At 42.2% G+C, this 16043-nt stretch overlaps 1 protein-coding gene across 2 annotated transcripts; it reads left to right on the plus strand.

Annotated features, from left to right (window-relative positions):
• The first annotated feature begins 13 nt into the window (after positions 1-13).
• On the plus strand, positions 14-5354 carry JKAMP (JNK1/MAPK8 associated membrane protein). 2 transcript variants are annotated; one of them, XM_057416205.1, is made up of 7 exons: positions 14-38; positions 258-349; positions 1095-1249; positions 2244-2450; positions 2904-3085; positions 4034-4110; positions 4411-5354. In XM_057416205.1, exons 1-7 carry the CDS (start codon positions 26-28, stop codon positions 4627-4629), a joined length of 945 nt encoding a protein of 314 aa, XP_057272188.1. In that variant the 5' UTR covers positions 14-25; the 3' UTR covers positions 4630-5354. The 2 variants fall into 2 exon arrangements, with proteins under 2 accessions (XP_057272188.1, XP_057272189.1); XM_057416206.1 differs by lacking the exons at positions 14-38; positions 258-349 and adding an exon at positions 723-746.
• Positions 5355-16043: the final 10689 nt, after the last annotated feature.

Raw genomic sequence — 16043 nt, forward strand, 5'->3', positions numbered from 1 at the left:
GTGTGGGGGCTGATGGGTTGTAGGGATGTTCCGTGCTGGTAGGACGGGCCGGGCCGGGCCGGGGCCGGGGCCGGGGCCGGGGCCGGGGCCGGGGCCGGGGGGGTTGTCGGCGGGGTTGTCGGCGGGGTTGTCGGCGGGGTTGTCGGCGGCTGGAGCGTGCCACGCATGGCGCTCGGTTCCTCTCGGCTGCGGGGGAGCCGCGGGGTGTGAGGCCAGGTAAGGGCGCCGTGGTAACGCGGGCTGCGCTCTCCCCGCAGCTGTGGACATCCAGCCCGCCTGCCTCGGGCTGTACTGCGGCAGGACCGTCCTATCAGTCAACGGCTCCGTGGAGACTTATGGGGACTGCGGGGTAAGTTCGGAGCGGGCGAGGTAAGGGCTGGCGGGCAGGGGCGGCCCCGCTCCCTCCCGCGCGGCGTCCGGCCGTGGCTGCTCGGGCCGGACCGCTCCAGCCACTGGTGCTGGGAGGCTGGTGCGGATCCCGCTGTGAGCAGCATCGCGGCCCACAGCTCAGCCCCGAGGTGCCTTGGGGACCAGGGAGAAGTGAGGGCTGGAGAGGACAGGCAGAGCTTCCTTACCGAAAGCAGGAGCTGCTCAATGAGACGTTCCCTGAAGGGAGGTGCTAAACCAGAGCTGAGCCGAGGGGCTGTGAAAACTGGAACAGAACGAGATGGAATGGAACGGAGAGCTGTGCTGAAATCATTCTGCCTACTTATATATTGCAGTGCTGAGGGAGAGCAAGATCTGGGGTGGGTGCAATGAAAGGGGAGCAGGAAAGTGGAGGCAAGGTGGACAGTGGTTGTGAGTGGCCCGGTGGGTGCATGAGCTTAGTGGTGGAAGGGAGATGGTGTGACAGTGGGAGAGGGAAACAGACTTGGAGGAAGCGTGTTAAACATGCTTCGTCTTTGTTTATGTTGAGAAGGAAGAGCCACAGAGGGTGAGGCCAGTGTAACCTGAGAAATCGCTAAGTTTAACATTTTATCTCTAGAAGTCTATATGTATCTTGTCCCACCACTAGTTCAAGCTGTTTTTCTTGGAACTGCAATGATTCATTATTGGTATTCGGATGCTGTCTAAACAGTCTCTGCTTTTTGTAGGTATGTCCTAGAGGTCAAAGAACTGATGACAACAAAATCTGCCGGGAATGTATGGGATCTCCAGACCGCTATGACTGGTTATACCTTGGCTTCATGGCCATGCTCCCCCTGGTTTTACACTGGTTCTTTATTGAATGGTATTCAGGAAAAAAAAGGTTTGTTTACTCCTTCTTCAGATGAGTTATTTAAAAATGGACATCTTGTATCCACAAATGATTGATTGGAGATGCTGAATTGAACTTCCCAGCAGCTCATGCTGTTGGTTGAGCTGATACGGTAGCACATAAACTTTGGGTATCTGGACTGGGGATTATTCACCAGAGTCCCGTGGGTCCTTCTTATCAGTCAGCACCCTCAGGGCATGGTCTGTATCTCTTCAGTGTGGTGGTACTCAGTCCGTCTATCAGTTTGGCCTGGACTGGGTTTTGCAGTGGCGCAGTGTGTGAGCTTCTCTCTCCTGGGCGAGACCTACCACCTGCAGAGGCCCCGATCAGCAGTGCTGCACACATTGAGAGAATGGGTTTGAGTTTCCTCTGTAGGGTTATATATACTGGGCTTTGGCCCTGGTAGTGTAGCTGGTGTAACTTTTACATCAGCATGGTGTATCAGGGAGGTTCTGTGAAAAGGGGGTTTAAAACCATAGCTGCATGCAGCCATTAGGTGCTAGACTGTAACTTTTAAGAAATAACGACTCTGAGGCATACTAAACACCAAAAACTGGAAGAGCTTAATATATGACTGTATACCATCTTTAACAAGGACCTGCAGCTTTGAAAGTTTGCTGATACCATATATGATGGTGTTACCCCTTTTGAGATGTGTGGTGTCTTATCCTCAGTGTTGCTTTCTTTGAAACCACAACAGCCGAGTGGTGCTGTTCCTCACCTGACAGGATGCTTTTGCTACAGCAGGCTTTCATTTAAGAGGCTGGAATATTGTTCAGTCGTATTTTACATGCTAAATCATCTGAGATTGTGAGTTTTCACAGTCAACTTCAAATACTTTTTATTCAAGCAGAGTTGTCCTAACTTTGATCGCAGTGAGTATTAACTCTGTAGAAGGTTCTATAGTACATAGCAACTTTCCAGTCAGCATTTAGGTTTCCTGTTGTGTTAGCAAGATAGTAAATCTCTCTCTCTACTTCCACAGTTCCCGCGCACTGTTGCAGCATGTAACTGCCTTGTTCGAGTGCAGCGTTGCAGCAATTGTTACACTGCTCGTCAGTGACCCTGTCGGCTCAGTGCATATCCGCTCCTGCAAGGTGAAGAAGCTTTCGGACTGGTACACGATGCTTTACAACCCAAGCCCTGACTACATCACCACGGTGCACTGCACTCACGAAGCAGTCTATCCACTGTAAGCATAAAGGCTTTTGTGCTCCTTTCTTTTGTGTCCCTTTTATACAAGTGTGTTTCTATTTGTGCTTCTCCTCAAAGAGGCAAAAAGTGTTCAGGTGTAACTAGGACCAAAGAGTATCAGTCCCCAGAAGTCTTTCACGCATTGAACTGGTTTATGTGTGAAAGACTCAGCAACACCTAGTGACTTTCTGAGTTGTCAAAGAAGGCAGTGTAGTTCAGGCTGTTTAGCTGTGAAGCGTAAGACTGTTTTTTTTTTTTTCCTCTGTCTTTTCTGCATCTGGACTATTACCCTTAGAAAAAGTGAGCGCATCATTCTGTGTTTATACCCTTTGATTATAAATTCTTTGGACTTCACTGACTATCCCGAAATTTCTTGATTCTGAGTTGAGTCTGCAGGATAGAACTGCACATTTTAAGGAATTTATCTTTTTTTTTTTTTTTTTTCTCCTAGGTACACCATTGTGTTTATATATTACGCTTTCTGTCTTGTGTTAATGATGCTACTTCGGCCTCTTCTGGTTAAGAAAATTGCCTGTGGTTTAGGAAAGTCTGATCGATTTAAAAGCATTTATGCAGCACTGTACTTCTTCCCTGTCCTCACTGTGCTTCAGGCTGTTGGAGGAGGCCTGCTTTGTGAGTTCTCTCTTAATAACGCTAACAAACATACCTATCAACACACACTAATAGGTGACTTATGAGAGGGAGGGACATGACACTCTTTTTGCTTCAAAAATAAGGATGTTTTTTAAGGTTATTGTGAGGAGTTTTGCCTGAAAAAGTTGCTCATCCGTAGCCCTGTCCTAACCAGGCTCCTGACCAGCACTGCTTTGTCTCTGCTGGTGCCGTTAGAGACTGTGCCTATCTCAAGAAGGGAATAGAAGGGATGTGAGAGAAGATTACATCAGAGGGAGCTCATTCCACTTTCTGCTAAGGTAGATTTTGTCTGATTTCAGAGATGAATCAAAGTCTAAGTTTGGAGATGCCTGCTATTTTTATGTTTGCTTCTTGCAGACTTGTCACATGAAGGTCACAGGTGCTACAAAATCCCTGCTCAGCCTGATTGCTTTTCTCATTTAAAACTTAAACAGGGGAAGTTTAGATTGGATATAAGAAGGAAATTCTTTCCTGTTAGGGTGGTGAGGCACTGGAATAGGTTGCCCAGGGAGGTTGTGAATGCTCCATCCCTGGCAGTGTTCAAGACCAGGTTGGACGAGGCCTTGGGTGATATGATTTAGCGTACGGTGTCCCTGCCCATGGCAGGGGAGTTGGAACTAGATGATCTTAAGGTCCTTTCCAACCCTAACTATTCTATGATTCTATCTGCCTTTTTCAGTTAGTGATTTAAACGTACAGTAATTCCTCCTTGAAATAACAGAAAAAGTTTGAAAACCTAAGACTGAAGTGTTGAATAGTTGTGCTAGGCTGAGCCTTACTACTGTGCATGTTTGATGGGATGATAAGAGGTGGGCTACAGTAGCTTAGTTTATTTCACACCCATGGTTTTATGTGGAAAAACTACCTCTGCTGAAATGTGTATTGAGTGCTCTTTCTCCTGCTAATGTGTTTGATGTTTGCCTTTAGATTATGCCTTCCCATACATCATACTGGTGTTGTCTTTAGTTACACTGGCTGTGTACATGTCTGCGTCTGAAGTGGAGGTAGGTAAACATGTTTCCTGTTTTAATAAACTGCAAAATACTTGAATTCGAGGAGAGACCACTTTGTCTCTTACCTTTTCTCAGCTGTATTCTGCGTTTAAACCTCTTTAAGACTTGTCTGAGCTGGAGGAAGCTCCTGTGAGGCTTCCCTCTTGTGGTGCACTGAGGAACTGTTCTGTGCGGGAAGGGCTCAAACGCAAAAGGCTCATGCAGTCTCTGTGCTGCCTGTGTAAGACTGTTAAACATCAGGTACTAGGTAAGGGGATGAATGCTAACAAGGTACTGTGTTTATTTTGCAAGTCTTTCAAGGATCTTCTTGTGAGGAAGAAAAGGCTTGTTGTTCTCTTCAGCCACTGGTTACTTCATGCCTATGGAATCATCTCCATTTCCAAACTGGATAAGCTTGAGCAGGACCTGCCATTGCTTGCCTTGGTACCTGCACCTGCCCTCTTCTACTTGCTGACAGCAAAGTACACTGAACCATCACGCATACTCTCGGAAGGCGGAAATGGACATTGAAAGGAGCCTGTGCCAAAAGCACTGTCCAGATGATCTGAATTAAGCAATGCTTAATTAATAAAGCAAGCTTAATTAAGCTTGTTATGCTTTGGAAACTTCTGTTTTAGAAGTTATTTATGAACTAGACTTCTAGGTGAAACACCTGAATGAGACTGGAGAATACAAAAAAAGCTGCACTTTGTGTTCTTAAGTATCTGGTATAGATGGAAGGGAATGTCCTTGTATCTGTTTATCACTGTGAATCTGTATAAAGAGCTTGCGCCACATTCTAGTATAGGGATTTGCTTGTATGTGTTTGTTTCTTAATACAGTATTTTAGGTTGTGTTTGAATAAAATGTTAGAGTTGGGCTTTCAGTAGACTTAATGAAACAAATAGAGTCTTTTCTCTGTATTGTACAGGAAGATAACCAAAGCACGTATCCTGTATATAAATCACCAGTAACGTCATGCTATAGAGGGTCTAGAAAAAGATGCAGAGCAGTACTGAAGGTTTAAACACAGGAGTAAGAGCAATAGGAAACAATAGTGCTGTTTTCTTATTGTCTGCGCCACCAGTGGAAATACTTTTCTTTCCATCAAAAAATAGAACACATTGAGCATGATTCCTTATGATGAAAGGTAGAAGGAGAGGAAATGCATTTTTAAATTCCCTATAAAAGTATAGTTTATGGTCTATGTACTTCATGGAAATGATTAAACAGCAGTATTCTTCCCACAAACTCCATTTACCTTGACTATAAATTTCCTTCTAAGATCGTACTAAAGATTTTATTTGCTGACAGCTACCAGGAAAACTGTGATGCATCTGTTAACTATGTACAGGTAGGATTGCTTCTGCCCCTTTCAACAGAGCCCCCCTAGCTTCCTCCTGTGAGTGTGCTTCATGCCTGTTTCATCATTTGTTGGTGGTGCCAACAGCTCGCATCATTTGCTGTGTAGTGCAGCTGTACCCACACTATGGCAACAGCAGTGGTTGGAGAGGAGTATAAATCAGCAGCTGAGAAAGGAACAGCTGTTTATGCTGTATCACTGCTGCAGCAACAAAAAATGTTGGGATGGCTAAAGTACAAAACCAGCAGATTTAATAAAAAGAATTACAGATTCTTTCTTTCTTTCAAGAGATACCATTATATCTGGTCTGCATTCATCAAAATCTTTATGTGAACACCTTGATAAGAATTGTTAGAGCTTCTGAGGCTGTTCAGAAATGAGCTCTTGGCTTTGCTGAAGCCAAGTTTCCACTGACAGACCTCCAGTCTTTTCTCTGTATTGTACAGGATGATAACCAAAGCATGTATCCTGTATGTTAGTCACCAGTGGTGTAGTGCCATAGAGGGACTAAAGGAAGATGCAGAACTGTACTGAAGGTCTGAACGCAGAAGAAGGAAGATCTTCTCAATCTAAACTTTTCCAAATGCATAGATGATTTGCAAATAACACTTGTTTATTTCTATATTTAAGCATGACCGTAATGCCTTTTTTTATTCTATTGCATATCAACACTGCTAATGACAAACCCTGCTAGCAGCTCAGGGGGATTGAGGTGTGTCATCTTGGCCAGGCTGTCTCGAGATGTCGCTCTCCTCTCTCCACAGGAGGTTTTGATTCTGTTACAGTGGATAAGCCTTTCCTGATGGCTTTTTTCCTGTGAAATAACAGTTGACAGGTTCATTGCTTCTAAGAACTAGGTCTTGCATGCAGAAGTAAGGTTGTATTTAGGGATTAAGGAAGTAATTGATCTCCTTACAGAAATCGAATGCTGTCTATACTGCTACTTACAATATGTGATTTTTTTTGCATAAAATATTAGACACACTAATCTAGAAGACAGTTCTAAAAGTATGGTTTTAAAACTTGTGTTAAAATACCATTTCCATAACTGACAGACTCATAGGCGTATTTTCTTTTAAAATATCCTAGCCAGTTTTGTGCCTACATTTGCACAGCTTTCCCATTAGTACAGGCACAGTAGGCATATGAACAGGCAGTGCAGCACCATGCAGGAAAAAAACATTTGCAAAGGTGCAGCAGTAAGGACTGTACATTTTTATGTGCAATATGTGGGGTTAAATGTTGGGCTATATCTTGCTTTTAAAAAGAAAAGTAAGAACTCATCCCAGGTAACATTATCTGTAGTAAGGAGTAAATCTTTTGCTAAGTTTAGAGAATCCTATGTTAATTTTGAAGGCTGCAGGATGAGGGACTTGTAAAAGCAGAGCTTATGGGCAGTGCACCCCATGGAGCTTGCATGGCCTACCCAAACACTGACCTTCTTGCCAGGCTCCAGCACTTTGTCATTGAGCAAAACATGCAATGTGGAATGCTAATTAATAAACTCTTTTTTTATCAGCTTCTCTCAGTAACATTAAAAAAAAAAAAAGGAAAAGAAAAAAGTCATGGCAGCCAAAGGCAGATGCAGACAGATAGTGCATGCTGTTTGGAATAGCCAAGCAATGGTTTTGTGCAGGCTTCTTGTGAAGAAACCTGCCCTGCCCTTTTCACACAGAAAATAGTATTGGAGCTTCAGCTGAAGCAGGATTCTTCTTTGCTGTATGTTCACCATCCTTCCCCTCTCAGCTTGAATTCCTTCCAGGGCATTCCCTTCTTCTCCCTGGTTTCCTGTCACATTACCCAGACCCAATGATTTTGGAGTAGCCTGTATGCCACGGCCTTTCAGCTGCAATAGGTATAAAAAACACATTCTATAACAAGACAATGATCATATTGTGACCAAACCTGTTTCTTGTTACAGACAAGACCTCTGTGAATCAACAGGTGAAGACCTCATAGCAGCCTTCTAGTATCTGAATGGGGCCTATAGGGATGCTGGGGAGGGACTCTTCATTAGGGACTGTAGTGACAGGACAAGGGGTAACGAGTTCAAACGTAAACAGGGGAAGTTTAGGTTGGATATAAGGAGGAAGTTCTTTACTGTAAGGGTGGTGAGGCACTGGAATGGGTTGCCCAGGGAGGTTGTGAATGCTCCATCCCTGGTGGTGTTTTAAGGCCAGGTTGGACAGAGCCTTAGGTGACATGGTTTAGTGTGAAGTGTCCCTGCCCATGGCAGGGGGGTTTGAACTAGATGATCTTAAGGTCCTTTCTAACTAGTTAGTTAACCTTAGTTATTCTATGATTCTGTATCTATAGCATTTGAGTTAAAAGCAGGCTCTGAAGCAAGTGATTTGTATGTGCCTAGGGCCTCTGTGTAGTATCACCCCTCTCCAAGACCAGAGAATAGAATACTGTTTGTTTAAATGGAAAGGGCAGTCCAAATTGCCCTTGTCGGGGAAACCTAATTGCAGCCTTTCAGTTCTCAAAAGGGGCCTATAAGAAAGATGAGGAGAGGCTTTTTAGCAGGGCCTGTTGTGATAGCATGAGGGGTGATGGTTTTAGACTAAAAGATGAGAGATTCAGGCTGGATGCAAGCAAGAAATTCTTTACAATTAGGGTGGCAAAATCCTGGTACGGGTTGCCCAGAGAGGTAGGGGGTGCACCATCCCTGGAGACATTTAAGACCAGGCTGTATGTGGGTCTGGGAAACCTGATCTAGATGAAGATGTGCCTGCTCATTGCAGGGGGGTTGGACTAGATGAGCTTTGTGGATCCCTTCCAACTCAAACTATTTGTCCTGGGTTCAGCAGTAGCAGTCATTTTTCTCCTTCTTAGTAGCTGTTGCAGTGCTGTGGTTTTGACTTTCAGCCTGGGAACAGCGCTGATAACACCGATGTTTTTAGTTGTTGCTCAGTAATGTTTACTCTGACCAAGGACTTTCTGAGTCTCATGCTCTGCCAGGGAGGAGGGGATGCCGGGAGGAAGCAGAGACAGGACACCTGACCCAAACTAGCCAAGGAGGTATTCCATACCACAGCACGTCATGTGCAGGAGGTAACTGAGAGTTACCCGGAAGGGCAAGATCACTGCTGGGTGGGGTGAAATATTGGTCTGCGGGTTGTGAGGTGTTGTATTCTCTTCCCTTGTTATTTCCCTTATCATCATTATTATTAGTGGTAGCAGCAGTGATCTGTGTTATACCTTAGTTACTAAACTGTTCTTACCTCAACCCGTGGGAGTTACATTATTTTCACTTCTCCTCCCCATCCCTCTGGGAGAGGGGGGAAGAAAGGGCTGGGGAAGGGGGGGGGGGGGGGGGGGGGGGGGGGGGAGGGAGTAGACTGCATGGTTCTGATTTACGGCCTGAGCTTAAACCAGGACACTATTCTATGATTCTGTGTAAAATTCTAGGGAACGTAAACATTAATTAGCCATATAGTCCTACAGCAATAACCATGCAACCACAAGCTGTGGAAGTTAAAGGTCTGTGAGTTTTATTTATCCTTTGTGGAAAAGCAAACACAGTTCTGGAAAGATCAATGATGCTCAGACTGTTTTACAGCCCCCTCACTGTTATTATCACAACCCGTTACAAAGTGGAGATAAAAGAGGATAATATGCAGGCTGTTCTAAAGCATGTCTAGTTTGGCTAATAAATATAACCACTAGATCTCAATCTGCAGCACAGTGATTGGATACAATGTGCTGCGTTACAGGGTCTCTATCACGAAGTGGTGAGAATCAACATGTTCTGGGATTAAAAAAACAGCAAAAAGGAAAAATGAAAAAGAAAAGAGAGTGGAAAAAAAAAAGTTTAGTCTATTTTATTGTGATCATCCCGTTTAGATTTTCGGACAAGCAGAGAATCCAGTCCTTCCAGCTTATTTTGCAGCCTGCTATTAATATCACCAATCTTTTCATCTCGTTGCTGAATTTCTGTTGTTAGAGCTGTCACTGGGTTCAGTAGTTCCTGCTCATCCTCCAGAAATTCCTGTAATGACACAGAGCAGAATTTTTCTTTTTCATAAAGGACCTCCCCTCCCCCCCCCCAAAGAAACCCAAACCAAACAAAAAACACCCCACCAGAACCTCACAAAATGTCAAGAAACCTGTTTTGTTTTCCCACAGCTTGGCTGGCCACCAGACCTGTAGCTCTGCAAGAGGTTTTTCATCAACTACCCCATCCTTGCATAAAAAACGCAAAGTTTGCCTTACTAACTGGTGAAGAACTTTACATGATCGTTTGCTTTAATTCCTGTTCAAACTGAAGGCCATCCTTGGCTATCCCCAACGGGAAAAATATTCCAGGCCAATGAACTGAATGTAGAGCAGCAAGAGTGTTATTAAGTACAGGTTTAAGAAAGGCTTGAATATAAGACCAGCAAAAGGAACAATACCAGGAAAAATTATTTTTATAGCCAGGACTTTCATAAAATGCTGGAAAGCATAGGTTTAGTATCTTGCCCTGTATGAATTCAAAGACTGTAATGGCTTAGTTGCAAAATGCAATTTCACTTTTTTAATATGGCATGCAAAATATATTTAAGCAAACCAGCACAATAGAAAACTGAAATTCAACTTTTGAGTAAAGCTCTCCTCTGACTACCCCTTCTGAAGATGATCTACAACAGAGTTAGCAGTTAAAACGTGGTAAATTGCTGTGCCAAAAAGAAGACAAAAGGACTAAAGGATATTATTCAAATCATATAACTTTTTTGTTTCAAAATTGTTATTAATGTATTACCGTGAAGCACTGGTATGTCTTTCAGGATTTTGCCTATTGCTGACTTGTGTTTTTCCGCTTCAGAATTCATTGCAAAAATACCTTCTTTCATTTGTGCAGTGCACTGGGAAAAAAAAATAATTATTACTGAACACTTGCCAATCATTTCCAAACAATTTTACTGTTATTGGAGAGATCAGGAAGAATAAGCTGAATATTAGCTTATGGAAATACAAAGGCTAATGTATTCCTCTGGACACGTTTTCTTTCACCAACATCATTCATTTCATCTTTAACAAATTTTAACAGTTGCCAAATTCAACACAAGCCAGCTATGTTTGTGGTACCAAACAGAATGGATGAGGATACTGGGAACAGCCAGAGGAGGACAGGGTGTGTGCCAACAAGGAAACTCTTCCTTACTCATTCACCCAGAACAGGATGGACTCATTCACATTGGATCAGGTCTACAAGTACCCAGCTGGTCGTGCCCCAGGTTGGCTGGAATGCGTCAGACGGCCCATGTCAGGCACAGTAAAGAGCACTCCCTGGTGCAATATAGGTGTCGGGAAATCGGAGCACCTCAGCTTCTCTTAGTGAATTGAACATGAGGAGAGGGGTGCTTGTAGCATAAACATGAGTTTTCTTCCTGCAGGGAAGCCTTTTGTTTTTATAAGGGTATAATCCGATAGAGCTGCAGCGTAGCTAGTATGTAGCACCTGCAGTGCTAGCCGGCACAGACTCTGGCAGCTGCCCTTGCAGCAGTAGAGCTCTGTGCTTGCAGGAGCAAACAGTGCACAGGGTTCAGATCATCTCAGAAATATAGTCCACGTGGCTGCACAAACATGGGTTCGGGTCTGGATTGGAGCCTGGTAACAGTGGGCACTAAGACCGTTTTTGCTTCATGTGCTTTACAGGGAAGGAGATTCTACTGCTCTGATAGCCTAGGGCCTGAAAGGTATACAGAATATTTTCAAAAGTATATATTCCAAATTGAAGATGCCTATTCTACATCTCTTGTTCATCTTGGGCCTCTTCACACAAGCAGGAGTGCCTTTTCCTACAGTCCGTGCCTCAGTGCAGCAGGTATCCTATATTGATTATGCCTCAGGTAGATGCCTTGCCCTTGGATATTCCTCTTTGCTTCCTTACAAATTAAGCACCCCCACATTCATTTAAAAGGCCAGGTTTGCCTTGTGATGTTTATGTTTTATCATCTTCCATGGCCAGTTCTCTGCGAAATGAAAAATGAATACACTGAGAAGGAGCACTGTCAAGCTTGAATATACTCACTAATTTGAATCTGCAGTTCTCAGTGTACACAATGTCAATTTTCCTGTTGATCTCATAGATGTCTTGTTCTAGGAGCTTCATAGTCTCTGCGTGATTTTTCAACTGGCTAACTGCAGCATCATGCTTCATTCGCAATTTATTCTTCAGCTCCAGCTGTTAATAATAAACTTCACTGATAACAGATTTTTATATAGGATTTTTGTAATTAAATAAAGTGAAAAGAGTTTTTGTTACGTGGCAGCTTTCATTTTAAGATTCCAAAGTACCATCTGAGACAGCCCTCTTACCAGTGAAGACACAGAATGGGGAATCAGTTGCTTATGGTCCACAAGAAATGAATCAGCTCTGACATGAAGTGACCTTTCTGCTGCAGGGTCAACCAATGGCAAGAGCATAATTTTTCTGTCACCTGAGGCTCAAGTGTACACAACTGTTTTGTTGTGCTATTTCTATTCTAATATGGTTGGAGAAACAGGTCTCCCTTTTCTAAACAGACCACTGGGGCATGAATCCTGCATCTGACCAGCCTCGTAAGATCCCTTTATGTAGTTTATTGATCTTGTCCTATGCTTCTCAGTAACTAGAGACACTTTAATTCTTCCTAGTAGCAGCAGAAGGTGTAAATATGTTCCTTTCCCCCGTAAATTTTTGTTCTGGCAAAGAAACAGGAAGAAAAAGCAATCTGATTGTTAGCCTGGGATGTACAGCCCAGCTTCAGGCATTTTGAACTATTCTAACTACCCCTACAGCTATACCAATTTTGTTCTCTTCACACTGGTGCTGATTGAATGCCTCAAGTCAGAAATGAGAAATACAGGTAAAGAGGCAATGCTACAGAAAAGTTTTTCAAATACGAGTTACTAAAGTAGCAGAAATTCCTGCCTTTGCAGTAGCAAGAACCTGAATTGAAGCAGGTTTACAAATGCCCCCAGTTCACCAGCTTCTTTTTGACTTGCTCACGTGTCTAAGGAACACAAAATCAAGCAGAAGGGCAGCTTGATATAAATTCTGGGTTATAGGCTGAGCTGAAGTCTCAGCCACTCCCCAGATGGGAGCACAGCAACAGAGAGGACGGTAAGGTCCCAGCCTGTCTTCCCTGGTCCCAGGCTCCATGGGTGCCTTTACCAGGAGGAAATAAATCTGGTGGTTGAAACTCTGCAGAATTACTACAGTAAGTTATTACCATGTCCTTCTTGAGCTTCCCAGTAGTTTTGATTGACTGCTGAATGGCTCTTGTGGCTTGTACTTCTTCATCTTTCTTTTCTACGGGGCAGAGAAAGGATTGCACAGAGAAGCTGTGGCTGCCCAGTCCCTGCAGTGTCCAAGGCCAGGTTGGATGGGGCTTTGAGCAACCTGGTTTAGTGGAAGGTGTCCCTGCCTGGGGCAGGGGGATTGGAACAGGATGATCTTTAAGGTCCCTTCCAACCCAAACCATTCTATGGTTTTTAGACGGTGTTATGATTAAACATTAAAGTGTTACAAATAAAATTAGGTTCTATTAGTGACTTGTTTAAGTCACTCTTATTTTTTTTCTTAAATGCTTTATTTTCCTGTTATGGCCAGGTCTATAGATTCCAGTTGTTGGTAAGAACTCAATTTATGTGTTTCACGGTTCGCCTGAGCCATAGGCAGACATAGGGTTATGGCACACTGTTTTTGGAAACAACAAGAGAAAGCTCCACAACGTAGAGGAGATACTTAATACTTACCTAAAAAGGATTTGTTCAGGTCTTCATATTTTGTATGCTTCTCTTATCTTTCTCTCTGGCCTTCTTCCAAGGTTAGCTTGCTTGTTAATTCTTGTTCTTTTTTAAGTAGATTTTCAGTTGCATTTTTTATGTCATTCTTTAATGAAACTAAATATTAATCAACAATCTATCTAAGCAACATTTAATGAATTAATATTTTAACATATCTGGGGGTGTGAGGGGGAACAAAACAAACAAAACAGAAAAAAAAATACTGAAAGTGATCCCAAGAGGTCATCTTAGTCCATCTCTCTGCTGTACAGCAGAATCAATTAGACCTAAGTGTCCACACAGATGTTTAATTTGTCCTTAAAAACCCTAGTGGTAGAGATACCATGACTCAGACAACTGATCCCATGGGTTTATTATTTGTGCTGTCAGTGTTTTCTTAAAGCCCTTTTCTTAAGTTAAATCTATTCTGTTCCCTGTTATTTGTCTCAACAAGTGGACAGGGAGAAAGGCTTATATCTTGCTACAAAGTTTTATTTATTTGGTACTTACTGACATATCTTCTCTTATGTTTAGCTATTTTAAATGGAAAAGCTGTGAATTTCTTCAACTGTTTTTTGATCATCTTTACTGAACTCCTCTTGGGTCTCAGAATAATCCATATCCTCCTTTGATCACCATGAGGTGATCAATACCAGACACTGTACTCCAGCTGTGTCCTGCCAAAACCAGCTAGAGTAGAGAACATGCACCATAAACCTTGCCAGGTTATCGACCTTTCTACACAGACTGGTTTGAGAACTGCCTTTTTCAGTACAACAAATCTTTGTTGACTTATGTTCTACTTTTCAGCTTTAGTTCTATTTATCATTGCCTAAATATCTGACTCGTGATAGATTTGTACAGACAACTCTTTCCATCTAAACACAAAAATATGGATGATAATGATGATTATTACTAAAACCTTTTCTTACCCAAATTACTTCTCCAATTTGCAAAAATAACTCTGAAGTCTAGTTCTGCCCTGCAAAGGGCACTCCCACTCTTATTGTGTTTATCATGTACAGATACATTAAGCAGTCGCTCTACAATATCACCTGAGTCAATAAGGAAAAACCAGATAAATTCCAGTGAAAGCAGACCTCTCACAATCTAACAGGGACCGTTTTTCTATTTTGTCAGTAAAGCATGGGTAACTATTATCTCTGATAATGTTTCTAACTGTTTTTTTGTACCTGGGATTCTTAGCCTGAAAAAGCAGCAACTGAAGGGACATACAATAAAGGTATATAAAAACCACACGCCTTTGCTGGAGAAAATGAGAAGACAACAGTTATTCAGTGTTTCTCATAACAAAAGAATAGCAAGATGCCAATAAACTTTTGAGATAGTAGGTTTCAAACAAAAGAAAACTACTGTCTTTATTAAATAAATGATATGCTATAGGTTATTATGGAGCCTAAATGTATATGTGAGCTAAAAGAATCAGTGATAGGAGAATATTGCACACTGAAGATGCAGCGTAGCATAAAATTCCATCAAAAGCTATTAAATGCAGATACTATCTTCACCTAAAGAAGTTCTTGACACTTCATTTGTCATGGATATTATACAGAAGAAGGGTCGTTCTATATTTGGCTGTTCTTACATTACTTCTTCAAGCAAGACTATTGATCACTGTAGAAGAAAGGATACTGGCAGGACCAACATTGTGTCTTACCCAGTATGGCTATTTTGGGAAATGAAGTTGATTTAAGCTTCACTTACCTATTCTTGATGTGCAATTAAATACAATCATGAGCAGTTCTGAAATTGCTTCAGCAACTTCACTACCTGAAGGTGAGTTTCATTAGACTCAGATGATCCAAAGGTATCAGAGTTCTCTAGGTACGCTTGCCAATTACTTCCTTCCCTATTGTTGCCTGAGATGTTAATTTTCTGATGGTAGCATTCGTATGCTAGGCATTTGATTCTGCTGACCCATCAGTGAAGCAAAATAAATATTTCATTGTCTTACCACAAACATGGAGTGTTTTCACATTATTCTACATGTCCTTTCCTATTAGCATGTCATTTTGTAGCTTGACCTGTCTCATGTTGTTGCTCCATGCCCAGCCATAAGCATATTTTTTCAATCATACTAATGTTTGTTTTATATATTGTATTAAATGTAGTTAATACATCGTATTAACTACAATGGTCCTGGATCTGAGCTGTACATCATAGAATCATAGAACAGTTAGGGCTGGAAACCTACATCACCCTACAGCAGGGCTGCACAGACTTACCAGCCTGGGAATATTTGTACTCTTAAGTCAGCATGGAGAAAAAGAACTATTAGCTCTTAAAGACTAAGCAGATCATCACCTAAACATGACTAAAACACTGAACATTTTAATCTTTCTCTGTCTCCTTCCTTACCTTTAAGAAATATCTGACCTTTGTTTTTAAAACAAAACAAATCTAATTTGATATATATGCATTTTTCAGCACAGTGGAACATCATCTTAGTTAGGGCCAATGAAACACAAGACACTAGTTAAAGGACTTTTCACTGGAAAAATACATATGTACTCTTCTGCTGCAATAGGTAAAGACACAGAAATGGAGAACAGGAACAACCCACATAGGCTGGGAGACTTGAAGAAAAATATTAAGACAGGGACAAGTTGATACCCAGGAACTAAAGTCATACAAAGAAATGAATTGGAGCCCAGGTTGTGAAGTAACACCACAACTCTGAACTCGCTTCTTTACAGGACAGTAATGTCAAATTCAGCCCTATATATTTTTGGTCCTTCTCAGGCTCTGAAATCAGGTATCACTTCTGTGATCAAAGACTAGAAATATCAGAAAACCTCCAAGTATA

The sequence above is a fragment of the Pezoporus wallicus genome, unplaced genomic scaffold (assembly GCF_028554395.1).
Source record: "Pezoporus wallicus isolate ANWC-B61680 ecotype Strahan unplaced genomic scaffold, APGP_CSIRO_Pwel_v1 scaffold_2146, whole genome shotgun sequence".
NCBI classification, from domain to species: domain Eukaryota; kingdom Metazoa; phylum Chordata; class Aves; order Psittaciformes; family Psittacidae; genus Pezoporus; species Pezoporus wallicus.

Bases quoted from the DNA above. Each gene is read 5' to 3' on its own strand.
- JKAMP (XM_057416205.1), top strand. The intron at 1,250-2,243 runs GTTTGTTTACTC...CTACTTCCACAG, and splicing joins TGGTATTCAGGAAAAAAAAG to TTCCCGCGCACTGTTGCAGC. The intron at 3,086-4,033 runs GTGAGTTCTCTC...GTTTGCCTTTAG, and splicing joins TGTTGGAGGAGGCCTGCTTT to ATTATGCCTTCCCATACATC.